The sequence below is a fragment of the Acinonyx jubatus genome, chromosome E2, assembly GCF_027475565.1.
Source record: "Acinonyx jubatus isolate Ajub_Pintada_27869175 chromosome E2, VMU_Ajub_asm_v1.0, whole genome shotgun sequence".
NCBI lineage: Eukaryota > Metazoa > Chordata > Mammalia > Carnivora > Felidae > Acinonyx > Acinonyx jubatus.
In genome coordinates this window covers 5,739,654-5,759,212 of record NC_069396.1, presented here as the reverse complement: position 1 = coordinate 5,759,212, position 19,559 = coordinate 5,739,654, and the positions used below count along the sequence as shown (strand labels likewise).

Sequence of the window (19,559 nt, the reverse complement as noted above, 5' to 3'; positions counted from 1 at the left end):
AGCAGAAGAAGTAATATGGGGGATGGTGCAGACAAGGACAGCCAAGAGAGGTGCACTCTTTATAATATGATAATTTAACTTTTATGACAGACTGCTATGGCTAAACTAACCAAATCTGCTGGCCACATCCATCCCATATGCTGCCAGTTGGCAACCTGCAGTCTGGGACAGAAAAAAAAATTTTTTTTTTTCCTGGAAGCAAATTCCAAAGTTGACTATGTTCTTGAATCACTACCTGTCAGGATAAACATAAACCCTTTGTTTTTTCAAAAAGAAAGCTCTAAACAGCAGCAAAGAAATGGACGCTAAAAAAAGGAAGCAGGTATGAAGAGTGTGATGTAAGGCTTTGCTATTGGTGTGTTCGTCTAGGGCAGGGGCTCTTACACAGAGGACAGAGCTTTGGGCTACCATTTTAAAGAATGCTTGGTGTTCTGCAAAAGCAGCACAACTCAGCTCGCAACAGGCACGGATGTTTTTCATTGTGCACCTGACCCCAAGATGCAACTCCCCTCCCATCTCTACCTGACTCAGGCCCCTGCTGTTTCCCTTGAAATATTTCTGAGCACAGTCTGTACACTGAACAGTTTTACAGTAACAACTAAAGTAATCTTTTGATGACATCTCTGAATGTCTACCCTGGGCAATAGAATACCAGTGAAACATGTATATTGGTTTAAACGTAATATATAGAAACAATGATAATGATAGCAAACATTTCTTGAGCAACTACTGTGTGCCTGGAACTACATAAGGCTCCTTACAACAAGTAACTCACTTCCTCCTGATAATAACCTTAAGATACTATTATTGTTCCCATTTCCGTCTGAGGAAACTGAGACCCGGAAGGTTGCTTGCCCAAGGTTACAGCTGGTAAATGGCAGCAGATAAACTGGGAATTCATACAGAACCAGTGTGGCTGTGTCCTGTGCCTGTAGTTTGTCTGAACATGAATCTGCTTTCATAAGCAGACTGATTGTAATTTTCAAATAATAGAAATCCTTTGGTGATCACAAAAGTCGATCACTGCTGAGCTTTCAAAGGTGTATTGGTTGCCTGTTGTTCATGAAGTGCAAGGTAATGCATAAATGAACAAAAGAACCATATAGGAAGACCATAATTCCCAAGGCATTAAAGATCAGTTCAGAATGTTGTTCATAGCATATATTCTGGAAACGTTAAAGAGGATTTGGGGGAAAGTGTATGTAGGTCGTATATATTTTTTTATTTTTTTAAATGTTTATTTATTTTTGAGAGAGAGAGAGAGGGTGGGGGTGGGCAGCAGAGAGAGGGAGACACAGAATCTGAAGCAGGCTCCAGGCTCTGAGCTGTCAGCACAGAGCCCGACGTGGGGCTCGAACTCACAAGCAGTGAGATCGTGACCTGAGCCAAAGTCAGACACTCAACTGACTGAGCCATCCAGGCACCCCTCTAGGTCATATATTTATAAGAGTGACATCTGATAATGTTGAAGAATAGGCTTGCTTGGTTCTGGACTAATGTCCAAATACTTTTAAACCAAAGAGGGATGCTTCTTCACATTCTTCCACCAAACTCAGTATGATTGAGATTGAAGGGTGGGTGTCTGTGACAAAGTCATGCACAGATATGCTTAAATTCTGCTAAAAAGTCAAGGGGCAATGGCAATAAGTTGAAACTACCGCTACTGCCCAGGTGGAAGTCAGTGTTGGGGAAGAGCCCCCAAATTAGTCTGGATTGTTTTTTAAATGAAGTTTTGTCATTGCAGAGATGTGTTACATGAAACCCAGACAGACACAAAGGAATTCATGTGAAAGCACAGAGCGTGTGGCTTAAAAGGACAAGTCTATATTCCCCTCCACTTATCTAGCTAATTCTGACCCATCTTTGAGATCAAAGCAGAGAGATGTCTCTTCTGTGGATTTGCTTTCTCTAATCCCCCTAGATGAAATCAGACTCCCTGTCCCTGGCTTTGACATGCTCCCAGAGAGACCTGTAATTTCCCTTCAATTTAAATTCTAGTTAATTAATTAAATTATGATTTGCTAATGCCTGGCACCTTTTCTGCTCCACATTAACAGCTAACATTTGCTGACCACTATCCTGTGCAACACTATTCTAGTTGCTTTAGATACACCATCCATTGAGTCCGTATAGCTCCTCTCAGTTCACATCTCATTTCCCCATATTTCTGTTACTGTCAGTCAGTAAAGAGCCAAGATTTGAACCAAGGAAAAGACTCGGGAGTTTTTGCTTTTAATTACTGCATTATTATGCTTCTATACAGGCTCCAGAACAGCACCTAACAGAGTGCTTGCTGAATCCCCAGGAGAATAATAAATTTGGAGGACTAAGTGAATGAACTGAATGCAGGGAGGAGGGGCTCTCTCTTACTTCCTAAGTCACACCTTGCCCAGGAGACTGCTGCCTGTTTTTCCATTAAAAGCATTTAACCTGAATTTTAGTGGGTGGGAGAATTTATAAAACCAAGCTGAAACTCTGGGAGTCTTTTGACTCCTCCCACCCACCCTGAGGGTTAGCCATTGGGAAAGGTTTATTTTTCCTTCCTGACTCCAGAAGAATCCTGAATAGAGCCCACCAAGAAATCAGGAAGGAGAAGGAGCTACAGAGAGACAAGAACAGGGGCTCAGCTCTTCCATCCTCTCAATCAGTTCTGGATTCTTATCCTCAGGATCCAGAGAGAAATGGTATCTCCTTAGTTCCTACGAGGTGACTGGTTTACTGGTCTGGGGTTGAGGGCAGAATTAGCTGATTAGAAGGTTAAGGTATAATTGTAGGCGCAGGATGCCTGGAGGCCACCTTTGACCATTTGCTACTTAACTGAATTAGCTGTTGGCCAGTTAAAGATTTTCTGCTTGCAAAATCGCCAGCAAATTATTCTGAGTCCTGAATCTGCATTCTGTGTGTGTGCCCCTTGGGGTGTTAGCATTATGACTGCCTCGGAAGCAATCTAACCAGAGCCTGCTCTGCAGGCAAGGGGAAGTTTCACAAGCAGAATTGCTCAGGTACAGAGCTATAATAATACCCTAACCCCTTTGATTTTAGAGAGATGATGTCAGTCAGGGTGATGATTCCCCCATTTCAATTTCTCTGATGTTCCTCAGTCTGACCACACCGTGAACCTCCAAAGATTGATTCTTTGTCTTATTCCTTGGGGTTCAGTGCATTTCAGTGGGCTGTTATTTACAGAGAAGCCCGGGTTCCACAGCTTCCAACCTTGTGTACAACCCTTTGAGTTTGCTGGTGGGGACGATAATTAGTTTTCTTCAGCAGCTGTGTACAGTGGTTAAGAGTTTGTATCCTAATATCAAAGTTTGGTTTCCCAAGAAGCAGACACTAAGTCAAGGATTGGAGTGCAAGTAGCTTTCTTTGGAGAGTGGTGTCGGAGAAATACCAACAGGAGTTGAGGAAATGAGCCAGGGAAGAAAAGGCAGTGAATGGAAGAGGAGTTATCAAGCTAGATGCCACTGTGGACAACTGGAGTTGAATTCCAGTGGAAATGGGGAGACAGAACACTTGCCTCCCAGGTATGGCTCCAGAGGGGGAGAGAGCTGAGGTATTTGTGCACCAGTTCCCACCTGGTATGGTGGAGGGCTGCTACTGAGAATCTCCGAACGCTCTCTGCTGGCACCATGGTGTTAAAGCAGCCTTCCATGGGATTCAGAGAAGTAGCTCAGCCAAATGTAAAGTCCTGCCCTAGGGTGTGGAAAGCCTGTGGGGTCTGGGAGGAGCTCTGACCCTGATCCATCTCAGAGGACACCTAAGCCAGGATTTGGATCCTGGCTCTACCTGTCCCAGCTCTACAATCTTGGATCTTGGGCCAACGTGTAAGAACATCAGGCCCTTTGTAAAATGTAAGAATTTAATTTCCTATAAGAAATTAAATATGGGGTACCTGGATGGCTCGGTTAGTTGAGCGACCAACTCTTGATTTCAACTTGTTCATGAGTTCGAGCCCTGTATTGGGCTCTGAGTGGACAGCGCAGAGCCCGCTTGGGATTCTCTCTTGTTCTCTCTGTGTCCCTCCCCTGCTCTCTCTCTCTCTTTCAAAGTAAATAAACATTTAAAATACTAAATACATCATAGGGCTGCTGTGGGGATTAAAGGAGATGATGCATAGCAAACGTAGACTTTCTTGCCATGTACTAAAGGCTGAAAAACGTTAGCAATTGTATGTTAAGTTTTATGGAGCATGTAATCTGTGCCAGTATATATGGTAGGTCCTTGGTATCAAAGTTGGGGAAAAAGAGGTAATTCCTATCTTCACAGGGCTTGTAGTCTTTGCCTACTAAACCTGCGACTCTTCCTTGCCTTACTGAATTACCCCTTGCCCAGGAGTGTGTCACCTACTATTATATTCCAAAACATATAGCCTAAATTTTTGACTCTGGGATGAAGAACCCCAAGGATTTGCAAAGACAAAGCTGAGCTTTTGGAAGCAATTGTGAATTTTAGGTTTTCTAGTAGCCAAACTTACACAAGTACAAAGAAAGTGGTAAAATTGACTTTAACAACATATCTGTTTAGTCCGGTCTGTAAAATATTATTATTTGAACAGTAATCTATATACAAATTATTAATTATTTTACATTATTTTTTTAATTTTTTGTAGTCAGTCTTCAAAATCCTACATGTATTTTACACTGACATTTTCAGCCCAGCTACATTTCACATGCTTAGTAGCTGTGAGTGTCTTAAGGCCACCACATTGGATTGCAAAGGTCTAGTGGGCCCTGAATTCCTTTGGGAAGTAATTTCCAATGGAATAGTTGTGCTTTCCTCCTCATTATAGATGGCACTGCTCCTTTGCATCTGTGACAGTGAAGTTGGTTTTAGCTCAGGCATCATATGAAATTGACTGTTTTTGTAACGAAATTTCACACATAGAAACCATGGTGAGAGTCTTAGCAGGTGTAAAAATCTGACAAAGTTATTTCTTTAACGGCAACTTAATGGAAACTGCAGCAGCTGTTCCCATTTGCGTGTTTTCCAAATCTCATCGCCAAAACGAATTGTTGGCAGCCACGGGAGAAATATCAACTTACCTCTTCATTTGGGAAATAAAATTAAAACCTCAGCTCATTTCTAAAAGTCACAGATTTGGTAAAAGTTAGCAGGGCAAACACATAAGCCGCAGTTAAAATATTGATGGCTTCGGTTTTTTTCTCAGGTGCTGCTGCTAACATCTGCAGAAGATTTGGACTGCACGCCTGGATTTCAGCAGAAATTGTTCCATATCGATCAGCCGGCTCAGTTCATTGAGGACCAGGCGATTCTAAACTGTAAGCAATGTCACTTGATGATTCTTCTGGCCCATTTTTGTGTTCGAACTCACCAATGTCTGAGAATGTGTCTCAGGATGTGGTATTCCCTAAGCTAAGTGTTTTCTGATTGTTTTCTGTCTCTGCTTGACCCAGGGTGGAAGCTCTTGACCTAGGGCCTTGTTAGCTGAGAGGTGAACAGAGTAGTTGTGTATCGCTTTGTAGTATTTTGTCATCGGTGAGCATTTCCCCACTACTCCCAGAAAAGGGGACCACCAGTCTCTAACGTGAGTAAGGAAACGAAATCCATTTCACTTGAGCAGATCCCTGAGCGCAAAACCATTGTCTTCCCATGGATTGATGTTTGATCGGGATTTCTTGTGCGTAGTGTTAGGTCAAAATGATGGTGAGAGCAGGTTGGCTTCTGGGAATTTTTAGTCCTAGGAATTCAAAACTCCTATTCTGAAGGCTAATTGAGGCTCTTCAGAAAGATTCACAGAGGTAGGGAGTCAAACCATAAGAGACTTAAATACAGAGACCAAATTGAGGGAGGATGGGGGCTTGGGGGAGAGGGGATAATAGGTGATGGGCGTTGAGGAGGGCACTTGTTGGGATGAGCACTGGGTGTTGTATGTAAGCGATGAACCATGGGAATCTACCCCAAAACTCAAGTGCACACTCCACCCACTGTATATTAGCCAATTTGACAATAAATCATGTTTAAAAAATTAATAAAATAAAATCATTTAAAAAAAAAAAGAAAGATTCAGAAACTCTACTGGCTATTTTGTGGAGTAAACTCAAATCCCCCCAAATTCCAATGAAAATATTCTCCTGTCAGATCTGTGGTTATCATCTCTTCCTATTTTTAATGCCAACATCACATTGTTTTATCTTCAGGAGAGTAGGGCGTACATTGCTAAATGTGTGGTGAGCATAGTTTTAGCACAATAGAATTTAAAATTGATGGTAGGCAAATAACCATTTAACTGTAGACTCTTGAGCACCATTTTTTAACATCCAGGAATGAAGGATATGAAAACAGTGATTTAATTTGGTCAGATGTTCAAGGTCCCTTTAGGGAAGATTATTGTGCATTTGCCCTTACGGTCTCAGGTTTGCCTTCCACACTGACCATACTCCTTCATTCCTGTGCTCTGTGGCTGGTATGTTTAAAGGAAAGGAAAGGAAAGGAAAGGAAAGGAAAGGAAAGGAAAGGAAAGGAAAGGAAAGGAAAGGAAAGGAAAGGAAAGGAAAGGAAAACAAAACAAAACAAAACAAAACAAAACCAGCCTGCGTGATTGGATTATTCTGTGAGGCTGGAACACATTTTAAGAGTTGAAAGGAACACGGTAATGAAGACGCAATGCTGAGCAGCAAGGCAGCTACCCAAGGTGAAGTCCGTGAGCATCTTGATGCAATTACACCAATGAAATCATGTCAGTAATTAGAGTCTGCAATGACAAGGTGCGGGATCGGCATAGGAAGGAATTCCAATATGTGATTTCATGTTAATTTGATCCTTGAGTGTGACTTTTGAGTCAGACCATCAGGAACCCTCATTTGTCTTTTGAGTCTTCTATTTATCAGAATCAATGTGTTTCAAAGGGAACTTTGTTTAAGAGAACCATTTTTCTGGCTCTTCTCTTATCTGTCTCATCTTCTCTCTTCTCTTTCTCTCTCTCTTTCTCTCTCTCTCCCTTTTCTTTCTTTTCTTTTTTCTTTTTTGCAAGTGGTTATCCCAAATGGCACGTATATTAACATGGGTGGGAATGTGAAACCACCCTGAGTATGGAAATTAATAGAGTTGGTATGCAAAGCAGGCCCATAAATGTGATTGCTTCTGTAATCCTCGCGACACCAAACAGCTTTTAATTCACCGCTGAGAAGCTGGAAACAATCATACTTTGGGGGATCTTTTTAATTTAAACCAGACCATACTGTACATTCCAATATCACAGTTTTGTGTGTATCTGTGTTTTTTTTTTAATCCCCTAAGTAATTATGTGGGTTATGGTTGTTGGTTCTGTGTAAGCTAGTAAATGCTAAATGGAACCAGCTTGATTATCAATGATAGCACATTTAGGAAAAGTCAGTAATATGGGAATTGAGGATATTTAAAATTTTATATATGAATTTGTATGTAAATTGTTGGATCAGCAAAATCTGACTAGCTCCCCTCTCGGTGAAACTGTAGGTTCATATGTCTTCGTAGGGTTAAAAAAAATACGAAGAGTAGATCTGGTTTGGTACTTCTGAGTTCACCTCAAAGCAATATACATAGACTGTTATGAGTTAGGCCCTGAGAATAAGGTTAATTGTACCTAAACGAAGAAGAAAGTTTCCATAGACTTGAGAATGCCTACTGAATATTGTTTGGGAAAAATCTGGATTTCTAGAAGAAGTAGCAAAGTATTGCTCTGTTCTAGAGGAAAGGAAAAGTCCGGAGTATTGAAGAAGTTTCCCCCTAGCCAATGAACATTCCCCCTACTCTCTCCCTCTCTCTCCCTCTCCCCTCTCTCATTCTGTTTCTATCATGGGTTTCCCTATGGTTTCTATCTCTTGAAAATGTGATTAACCAAGAAACTGGTGAGTGGTGGGTACTCTCAGAACGAAGGCCATATTGACACAAGGCTAACATCTGGGTGAAAATGGAAAAGAATCAAACAGAACCAGAAAGCTAAAAAATACTTGAAGTTGTATACTAAGCTCCAGGAAATGGTTAGGATCATTTTAGTGACACACAGACACAGACACACACACACACACAGACACACACACAGACACACACAGGCACACACAAAATTGATGTTTTAGGTAATAAAATTTTAGGTTAAAAGACACCAGGCTAGTAACATCTCTTCAACTCCACTTATGGCATTTGTATTTTCCATTTTTCCTGTTTCTTTACAATACTTAAGAGCTTTGGTTTCCAATCATTACAAAGTTTGGTCTTGTAGAAGGTGTAAACACAGCATAATCAATCAGTTGATGTCTACACTTTTCACCATTCTGTAAAGTTGTCTGAAAGTCTTGTGTCCTTGCCTGACAGACGTATTATATCTGCTCATACCCCATACTTACATTCAACCAATTCTGTGTTCAGCTTTTAGCAGGCTATAGAGAATGTTTATTCTGTCCACGGCTTCCTGCTCTCTTTGTTCAGACAGTAATATTTCCTTTTATCCTTTTTCATCTTTTTCTTCAATTCTCAATGACTTATCTTTTTCTCCTTTAACTGTTACTAATGGTCACCTCCATTCCTTTTATTTCCCTAATATTTTATTCACTGTTCACTCCAATACATCTTTCCTTCAGTTGTTCTAAAGCCTTTTATTTTCTTCACATCCAAATAACTCTTTATTCTACTCTCCTTTCCACTAACTAGACTTGCTTTCGTCTTTAAAAGGCCATTTTTCAACAAGCTTCTAGGATCAAAACATGGTGTCCCACTATTTCTTCTAATGTAACCAGGGGAGCTCTTTCATTGTATCTTTCACGGTGTGATGCAAAGTCCCCAACTCATGGTAACTTGGACAAAAGTTTCCTGCCTTCATCCCAGTCTTGAAAGATGAGCTGGGAAGATGTGGCTATTTCCTTTTTTTTTTTTTTTTTTATGAGAAGTACAAGAAGAAGGGAGAGGACAGTTTAGAAGGCAGAAACTCAGGAGATATCTATTCAAGGCCTTTGTATTCAGGGAGGAATCTTTAAGGGGTTTGTGGTAAGGGTTCCCTCAAGGCCTCCAACACCCTGAATTCTCTTAATGGGTTTGTGTTGTTGCTTGCTTATCTGCAACATGAAAATCATGTGATTCTGGTACTCACCATCTTGAGTCCGTGATCTCTGAATAGGGATGCTGCTTATACACTCCCAGTCGACACCCAGGCTTCAGAAGAGTAAGTGGCCTGGAAAACTGAGCAGCTACCAGCTGAGGTGGAAAAGGACCAAGTGATAAGCCCCTGACTATTTTGTGTTCTGCAAAATTACAGAACAGACTATTCTGCCCTGGCCGCATCAGCTCAGACACATCTTCCTAGCATTATGTAGAGATCTCTGATCATCAAGGTAGCTAGGGGAACCATACTCATGACCCTCCAGCTTCAATTATGGGTTGTCTCCAACTTCCAGTGTCCAGAAAGGACACCCCATTGGCCATCCAGGCGCTATCAGGCCAACACTTTCCTGCCTCTTCTTGTTCATTCTTCCTCGATCACTTATTGTGGACCACAGACACACAGAAAGACACAGACACACAGACACAGTTACACACAGATAAATTACTGCATCTGAGTTACAAGCCATACAATTACACTTTTAATCATCAACCTGCACTAGTTAGAATAGGCCTGGTATCAAACAACTCCAGTGAGCTAACACAATGAAAGTTTATTTCTCATTCAGGTCATGAGGATACAGGTTGGGCTACTTCTTGGGTAGCTCTACTCCAAGTGTCTGCCCTCCACACAGGAACTTGAGGACTCAGGCTGCTTCCAAGTTGGTCCTACCATTCTGAGCCTTCCAGTCATTCTTATGTCACTTGGCTGGGGACAAGAGAAAGTATGGGAGAACCACAGGTTTAGCCACTTTAGCTCAAAAGTGACCCGCAATTTCTGTTCATACTCTATTTGCCAGTCATGTTAAGGCTGGGCTGGCCATGAGCAAGTCATTTGAACCCTCTGAGTTTTTGATGATCTCATCTAAGAAGGATTGTAGCGGTTCTTACTTTTAGAATTGGTGATTATCGATGAAGAAATGTGTAGAATGCATTGAAAATGCAGTGAATAAATTAAAGCTGCAATTATTATTACTGTCACTATTGCTATTGTTGCTGCTATGGTTGTTATTATTACTGTTATTCATGGACCTTAGATGGGTTCAATTTCCCTATAGTGCCTATCTAGTCCAGGCTTTATAGAAGACAAATCATGGGTATTAAAAATCTGAAGAAGTGAGTGATTTTTTAAGATTTGAACTCTATGAACCAATAGAACTTTTTTTAAATCTTGGGTTGATTAAAACATATTTTTAAACATTTTTCTAAACCTGGATATGAAAAAAGAGAAAAAAAAGAAAGCAGTTAGATGAGATAGAGGGAGAATACTACCATTTACTTTAGTAAGAATGTTCTTTTGAAAGGTCATTTGGAAAAACATAAAAATAAAATAAAAGATCATTTGGCATCAAAAAACAAACAAAACAGGAATAAGGACTAATTACAGCAGAGAAGGCAGTTCTTTAATATGAATAAATCTTCCTTTGTAAGAGAAAGTGCCAAAGGTCCTTATTTACCTCATTTTGTTGGGAGATCACATATCAAAAGCCTCATCAAAAGGTTGATGTTCTTTTTTTACTATTGACTTTTATGATATTGTTCTGAAGTTTCAATATGTTCATTTTTCTACAAAGGCACGGATAAGTCTTAAGTGATTTCCTTATGACAGGCTGTATGCCCACACTGACAGCAAGAAAAGAGAGAGAGAGCATTTCTGGAAAATGTAAGAAAATATGCATACCTTAGGAACAGATGTTGGGATTTGCAAAAGCGTCATGGGTGTTGACCAGTGTGTGTGGAGTGCCCCCTTGAACCTCATAACAGGCCTTAAAGGACAAAATACTCTCATGTGCCCATTTTAGAGGTAAGGGTACTAAGGCTGGGGTAGGCAAAGCAATTTACCCAAGATCATATCACTCATATTTGTCAGTGTCAAGATTTGAACCCAGGATTTCAGTCCCATGGTTCTTATCCATAGTTCTCTGGTCTAGTCTCTTGTAGTTTTTGTTGATGTTAAGGGTGGCACATCAAAGAAATTTGCCCCTTAATTTCCCTATCTACATTCATCAGCCTGGTTGAGACAGAGAATTTCTACTGTGTTGTATTTTTTCTGTTCATAACCAAGTTTCATTTTTCCTCTGTATTATTTAAAAAAATACAAAAAAGTACCTCTTTTTCCTTGTTTATAATGGATCCAGTTAGTACCAGATTGTCCATGACCTGCACTCCTGGCTTTCCACCCTCCCTATGAGTTTCTTTTACCAGGACACTGGTTGGTCATGCCACCTTGACACTGACCTTGGTTAGTAGCCGGGTCATCCATGGAGTGCATGGTGTTGCATTAATCATATTTGTACTTAACATACATGAGTCATGGCTTTTGAGGGTGTTTTTAATTGACTATAAATCAAACAGGGAACTTGAAAAATGAAGGCAATTAATGAAAAAGCAATGTGAGAGGTGTTTTGCATCCTAACGTAGGAAATACATTGCCAGTGAATTAAATGTCAAAACAAAGGCCCTTTTGACCCTGCTGAAAAGATTTCATTTGGATGGTAATAAATGGATGAACTTTCCAACCTGGCAGGTGGAGAAAATGCCTGCTTCCTGAGTTCAAGCTCACTTGGGCTTTTATGTGTCCATATTCTCTGTCTTTTATGTGTCTATATTCTTGTGAACTTCCCAAGCTCTTTTATTTTTGTTTTTAGTTTTTGTGATTAAAATAAAAACAATGATAATTTATTTTCCATTTTCTGATTGTATTTTGCACTACTGACTCATATTTTCCCTCAAGTTGGGAGATTAATTAAATGATTAATGAAATACTTGACCATCCCCTGTACAGCATTTTGGATAGATCTGAATATGGTTAGAGTTTCAAGTGGTATATTTATTTAAGCTTTTGGGATATGCCAACAAATGTTACTCTGAGGCCACTCAGTTCACTCCACATTATGAAGGTGACTATACTTTGGGTCAGAATGTGGACTCCTATTTACATTAATGAGAGTTGTTCCTATATTTAAATAGAGTCATATAGGGATGTAGTATTTGTATGGGTTTGCTTTTCCACCCCATCAACATATTTGTGACAATCTCATAATCATTCAATTAATATTATTAAAGTCTTCATAAATATATTAACTACCTCATTTTATAAATGTAAGGTGATATAGTAAATACAGAATAAAAGGGACACAAACCTTGTGTTCTTGGAGAGGGCTATAATGAAGTGCTTAGAGATCCTTCCGTTGAACTCGGGTGCTACGTTGTGCTTTGAAGAGTAGGAAACATATGAAGTAATGGAGTGAGGGGCCCAATCAGGTGAGGAATCTAATGCAGATGGGCTCCTGTAGTTTTCTTATCAGCAGAATGGAAGAAATAAATGGGCTGGAGGAATCACACTGTCAGCCCTGGGCTAAATTTGCCCCACAGATAGGTCCTGTCTGGCTGCTCAGTGTGGAAGTGTTTAGCGAAAAATATTTAATGAAAAGAATTTGTTGTCAACATTGAGAATTTCACTTTTTAAAAATTCATAATGGGGCGCCTGGGTGGCGCAGTCGGTTAAGCGTCCGACTTCAGCCAGGTCACGATCTCGCGGTCCGTGAGTTCGAGCCCCGCGTCAGGCTCTGGGCTGATGGCTCAGAGCCTGGAGCCTGTTTCTGATTCTGTGTCTCCCTCTCTCTCTGCCCCTCCCCCGTTCATGCTCTGTCTCTCTCTGTCCCAAAAATAAATAAACGTTGAAAAATTCATAACTTCTGGGAAGATTAGGCCTGGAGAATACAGATCCCAGAGGCAGGCTGCCTGGGTTCAAATCCAAGGTCGGGTCATTATCAGCTAAGTAATTTGGGCAAGTTAGAGGAACACAAAAAACTCATTGTGCCTCAGCTTCCTCATTTGTAAAATGAGTATTATAATGGTGGTAACCTCTATAGGTTGCTCTGAGGATTAAATATTAATCTATCTAAAGGGCTCTGAATAGTGGCTGGCCTATAGAAAGCACTAGAATATTAGCTGCCAGAAGTAGTGTAGTGATAATAGTAGCTGAGATCTTCCCTGTGCCCCTCCAGTCTCTGCTGTCCTCTTATCATCCAGTCGGCTTCCTCGTTCATTCTGCCTGCCCCTTATAGGCATCTAAATTCACTCCATGAAGGGGCACCTGGCTGGCTCAGTTGGTAGAGCATGAGACATTAGATCTCGGGGTTGTGAGTTCAGGCCCCACAGGGGGGGGGCAGGCTATACTTAAGATAATATTTTTAAAAATCTTAAAAAAAAAATTCACTCCATGAAATCACCATTGTCCCCAGTACTGGTGTATGGATTGAATGATGTGCCGCAAAGACCAACCACATGTGTTGTTTTTATCAAACCACTGCTGTTACTGACAGTAACTGTTCTTGGTGGTCAGAGAAGCAGAAGACAATGCTGAGTGATGGGAGGGTATGGGCTGGCTGGCATTGGCTAAGATTTTGAAATCTATTTTCAATGTTTTGAATCATCAATACACATAATGTGTGGAAAGGAGTACCATGCGTTCAGACAGTGTGACTGGCTTTCTAGAAGTTCAGAATAGGAGATGAGAAAGAAGAGTGGGGAGACATGGGCTGTTATGGAGCCACCTGCAAAGTTCTCAGATGGAGGTGGTTGGGAGGTATATCTGAGGAGAGGTGGGAGCATGACCGAGGAGCACATATAAACAAAATAAGGGTGGGAACAGAGCCCCAGAGAAATCCAAGGGTCTAGACTAGGGAAGCCATACAGTTTTTTTTTTAAGGTTATTTATTTATTTATTTTGAGAGACAGAACAAGAGGGGAGGGTCAGAGAGAGAGAGAGAGAGAATCCCAAGCAGGTTCCAAGCTGTCAGCCCAGAGCCCAATGCGGGGCTCGAGCTCACGAACCATGAGAACAAAACCAAGAGTTGGATGCTTAACCGACTGAGCCACCCAGGTTCCCCTAGAAGTTTTCTAAAAGAAATGAATAATTAGTTGAGTCTATCCCAGCTCACTGACTTGTGTGACCCCTTTACTCTCTGCACCTCTGTTTCCCCATTTGCATAATAAGGGTATATCAGTCTCATTATAGCAGGGCTGTTTGGGCTGTGATCCAAAGTAACCCAACTCCACCTGGCATTAGCAAAAACATATAAAATTATCAGCTCACATGACTGAGATTTTTGAGGCTTGAACTTGCTTCAGGAACACCAGGATCTAGAGGCTCTGATGACGTCATCAGTATCACCCTTCTTCCCTCAGTTCTGCTTTCTCTCGTGTTGGTAGCCTTCACTCTCAGAGGTCACTTGCCTCCAAGATGGTGACCAGAAACCTCAGCATTTCCTTCTCTCATTTTAACAACTTGAAACATCTCTTTTCCAAGTGCTTCAGCAAACATCTCCTGGCTAAGTCTTCTGGTCCACTTGGGCTCACGCACCTATACCTGAGCCAGTCACACTGTCAAGAGATTTTGGTATTTCTGCTGGCCAGGACTGGGGAAATGGAGATGCTGTTCCCTGAAGGAAAGGGGCAATGCTGGGCTGGCAAAAAACAAGAGTCCACCGTGAGGGCGTTTTACTCTGCTGCTAAGGCCCTTTTGAGCACCAGCATTCCATGACGGCAGGCTGTGCCCAAGTTTAAGAATTTGTAGAAGCCAGCATACACACACACACATGGAAATGTTCTCAGGTGGCAGGGAATGAGGACACTCTCACCCCGGGTTGCTCACTGGTGGTGCTGGTGAGCAGATTGCCTAATTAAGACTGTCAAATCCAATGTGATGCCATATGGCCTCACTCTTCAACCTGTTGAGTGTCTTTGCTCACATGGTTCTGGAGCTGATGTAAATCTCTTTTATTTCTGCTTTTCTTCAAGGGAGTAAGAACACAGGAACATACGGATGTTGCAGGAGCATCTCCTAATTCAAGGTATTAGAACCACATGAATTGGGCTACTTAATGAGTAAGGCATCAAAACATAAACTGGGAAAAGGCAGAAGATCTTATTATCCTGTAATAGCCCAAATCTACACACATTCTGATCATTGTGGTGCCCTCTATCCTTTTCATGTTAATTTTCACGAAATTTTTGTTGGCTTGAAAGTGAGAGGACAAGAGGTGGAAATACTTGCCAGTCAAAATATCCCCAAGCATTTTTTTTTTTTTTTTTGTATTTGGCCAACTTCACATTTTCCTTCTGGAGACAGAAATAGGATATAAGAAAGGAAATGATATACGTGGATTCCCAACTATTCATTTAATTAATGATTTAAGAAACACAGAATGGTCACCTACCTTATGCCAGGCCCTGTACTAGATGTAAGGGATAAAACTGAACCAGAGTAAAAAAGATGTCTCCTGTGTTGTCACTTTCATTCTTGTGGAAACAGAGGTACAGACAGGATAAGAATAAACTCCTAAGAACACAGGAAAACAATATGTGAAAATCTGATGAAGAATACTATGGAGGAAATAAGACACAGGCATATGGTGGAGATTCACGATGGAGATTTTTGGATGGCTGCTATAGAATGGGCTGCTGAGGAGTTTTCTCTGGGAACCTGAGCCTGTATTATGAGCAGGGAGACTGGGCCGGTGAACATTTAGGTAGAGGGACCACATGAGTCAAGAGCCCTAAGATGAGAATAGGTCTTTCAGTTTGAGATTCTCTGATCCAGGAAAGGGGCTACTATTTTATCCATTTAATCAAATCAGCTACTCTGTAAGATAGGATTATAAACCCCATTTTATAGATGAGGGCGTGAAGGTTGATTAAAGTATCCAGTATCTCAGAAAATGGTGAAAAACATGATCTGATCTTCTGACTCTGTGTGTTCTCTCCACATGAAAAGCTATGCTCAGTGTCCTCCCATAGAAGCACCCCATCCCCCTTTTTTTGAGAATAGATCGGGGTGACCCTGAGAGCCTCATAGGGCTGACGTGAGGGTGCCTGCATTGGATTGCTTAGTTCCATCACTTACAGTGGTGACATTCTCAGCCAACCTCTCAGCTCCTCAGTTTCCTCATCTGTAAAACAGTAGTAATGTTTTGTAGGTTGATCAAGATAACACAGGTAGGTGTTAGGACAGTGCCAATGACATGCAAGCTCTATATAAAGGTTGGCATACACATTTTTTTAATTTTTAAATTTTATTGTAGAGAGGTGGGGAGGGACAGAGGGAAAGAGAATCCAAGCAGACTCCATGCTCAACGTGGAGTCGACTTGGCTCCATCCCACGACCCTGGGATTATGACCTGAGCCAAAATCATGAGTCAGATGCTCAACTGACTGAGCCAACCAGGTGCCCCTAAAGGTTGGTATATTTTATCATTTGAAGGAATAAGGCCAGGGAGGCGAATGTCTATAGAATGATGCTGTTGGAACACGCAGCACCAGCATCTACCAAAGGTGGTACAGATAGCAAAGCTTGGCTCCTTTGAAATAGAACGCGGTTTCTTCCTACTTCCTCTGGGTCTCCCTTTTCGATACTTTCATGTTCTCAGGGTATGTGCCATCACACCCACCCCTAACACACACACACACACACACACACACACACACACACACACACACACACACTGCTGCCTCATGCTTGGTCTCTTTGGGCTAAATGTTAAAAGGATGCTCCCAGGAAGCATTTGAGAAGTGATTCCTCCCAGCCTTAAATCAGATGTGTTTTGCAACTCAGGGAGTAATAAATTGCATATGCTATACATTACACAGCTCCACCAGGGGGTTATGGGGCAATGCTGTGTAATAAAACAGATATTTTTGCGGCAAAACATATGACTATTTACCCAAAGCAGGATAAATAAGGACCATCACATCAATTCAGGTTGGGTTTTGTGCCAAATGAGTTATGAAAACACTTTTGGTATGCTGAGCCTCCTGGATTTCAGAAATGCAAAACTACTCCTTAGGAGAAGATTCCCTTGAAACACTGCAGACCTCAATTCTGCTAAAACATTCGGCTGGCCTCTTCACATGCCAGCTGCTTCTGGGGGCAGTGGAGTGTGGTAGCAGCTCAGACTCCAGGTTCTAGCTGCCCCCCACAATCCCGTTCCTCCTTGTGAGCAACTTTGTAAATGATGTCTTGGCAGGCCACCCCTGAAAAGTGGCCAACCGCTGCACCAGACTATTTCATTCTAATTTGAAGCCAAAATAGTTGTCAGCCATCCAGGTTCCTCCTAACTGTGCATGTCAGCTGATTCTGGAGCCCTCCCAGAGGATCTATTTTTAGCTAAAAGTGGTTTTAATTTTCATATGTATACATTAAATCCACGGAGGTGGGGGGACTTTCCAAATAAGGAACATTGATTCTGAATAACATGAAAGAAATAATTAGTGCTTGAAAAACAGTTCAAAATATGAGTCAAAACCTCTAAGGAATATGGTTAGCGCTGCATTTTTCAGTGGAAGGAAGTTTGCCGGATTAAAAACAGAAAGCGAGGGTGAGTAGGGATGAACCAGGCCAGAAGAAGGATCCAGATTCACATTCTAGGCACTGAGGAAGGGAACAAGACTAGGGGGTTCTGAAATAGAGAGCAACTGGGATTGTCAGGTGGGTACCCATGGGCATGTGGCCCAGTGGCCATCCACTCCTAGTGTCCAGTGGGGCACGGAGGGCACGGGCTAGAACCACGTCCTTGCCACACTCACGAGGGATGGGGGAAGGGCAACAGCCCTTAGGAAAAGGCATGGGGCCTGGCACATGGCAGCTCTGATCAAGCTTCCAGGCGTTTTGTTTATTTTGGAGCAAGGCAGTTCTGGGGTGGGTAAGACCTAAGATCAAGATGTATGTAAAATTTTTTTAATGTCCTAAGTTGCCTGCTTTACTTTTGGGGCAGGCCCATTCAAACTTTTTGTTCTCATCATGTACATTTTTGATCAGGCACTTCTCTGTGGTGGGTATTCTCTCTTTGTGTACCTAAGGAGAGGTTAAAGAGTTCTGTGTTAGGAAACACTTTGTCAGCTGTAATTACAATTCAGTGACTTTATCAGTTCTGATGAATCGCGACCAACTCAAGACTTTAAAGAAAAGGAGTTAATGGGAGGAAGCTGTGGAGCTCACAGGTTCATCCAAAGCCCCAAATGAGAAGACCTCAAAAAGGACAGGAAGTAAAGAAGTTCCAAGAGGTTCAGCAACAGGAACTCAGAGTTTAGGACAGTGCTTTTCAAACCTGCTATAGTGAGAGATTGTTTTTTGTTTCAATGCACCACAGACTGTTCCTTTTGCAATCAGTCAATGAATCAATCAATAAAAGAGCTGTGAAAATATAATTTTCAACAAATTAAAAACGTGACTCATGTAGCAATACAAGGTGAATACAGGGCCAAACTCACCAGTTAAAAAGCACTCTAAGGCAGGTCAAAGAACATTGTAGGATCTAGGTATCTGTGGTGATTTAATCAGGAGGAAATGTTAGCATCAGTTTGCTAGTTCACATACAGAGCTGGCTAATGTCCTACAGGGCAGGAAACTATAACCTTTGGAGTTATCTTTTCTGCTTAACATTATTGGCATCTCTACTATACAGAGATCTACAAATCAACATGTAATTTCACTGAGTCTGCAACCTTCAATAAGTAGTAAACAATGGGGCTGTTAACTTGAAAAATAAAACCTCTGGTAATTTTCACCAGCAAAAAAAAAAGGTGTGTGTGTTGGGGGGTTGGGGGGTGGTTGGTATTTCGGGATAGCCGAGCATTGCAATCCCAGACAAGCAAGCTGTGGCAAAACCACTGGGGAGTCCACAGCACAAAGCAGAGAAGCGCCCCTTTTAGAAAGGAAAGGAGCTAGTCAGGAAGGCTGTTGTAAACAAAAAGGCCATTGGAGTAAACTGGGAGTTTGAAGTACAGAGGCTTTTCATTGGCTGAGTTGTGATGGTCTCTCATTGGCTGGGCTGTTTGGGGGCGGGGAGCCGTTCTTCCTCCTCATGAGATGGGAAAGTAGAGTGTACTTGAGAAGGGGGTCTCATCTTACTGGGTCTGAAATTGGCCATAGGTGGTAGGGCCTGAGAACTTCCCCTACTGAACCTCCCAATTCCATTTTAGTGAGGGCTCTCTCTATTAATTTTCACAAGGTGGATAAATTACATTTTCCTAGATAAATAATCCTTGAATGGACCTATTAAGTAATGCCTGTATATGACCCTTAAAGAACATTCTTGCCCCCAACACAACATTTTTGTTTTACTTTCAATTTTTTTTTGAAGTTTTTAATGTTTATTCATTTTTGAGAGAGAGAGAGAGGGAGTGCGTGAGCAGGGGAGGGGCAGAGAGAGAGGGAGACACCAAATCCAAAGCAGGCTCCAGGCTCTGAGCTGACAGCACAGAGCCGGACATGGGGCTCAAACTCATGAACAGCGAGACCATGACCTGAGCTGAAGTCAGACACCAGCGGACTGAGCCACCCAGGCGTCCCTTACTTTCAAGTTCTAAATAATTTTTCTTAACAATATAAGAACATTTTTTGCTATAAAAATGAAAAAGCAAAGACATACAAAATGTAGGCTTTTAAAAACTAGACTCATGGGCGT

At 41.6% G+C, this 19,559-nt stretch overlaps 1 protein-coding gene across 2 annotated transcripts in view; it reads left to right on the top strand.

The window, feature by feature from the left end:
• CDH13 (cadherin 13) overlaps positions 1-19,559 on the top strand; it is a 1,023,179-nt gene that overhangs the window by 215,952 nt on the left and 787,668 nt on the right. For both annotated transcript variants that reach the window (XM_015083822.3, XM_053210797.1), the window contains exon 2: positions 5,168-5,279. In XM_015083822.3, the coding sequence (XP_014939308.2) occupies positions 5,168-5,279 (112 nt within the window). The remainder of the gene's footprint in view (positions 1-5,167; positions 5,280-19,559) is intronic.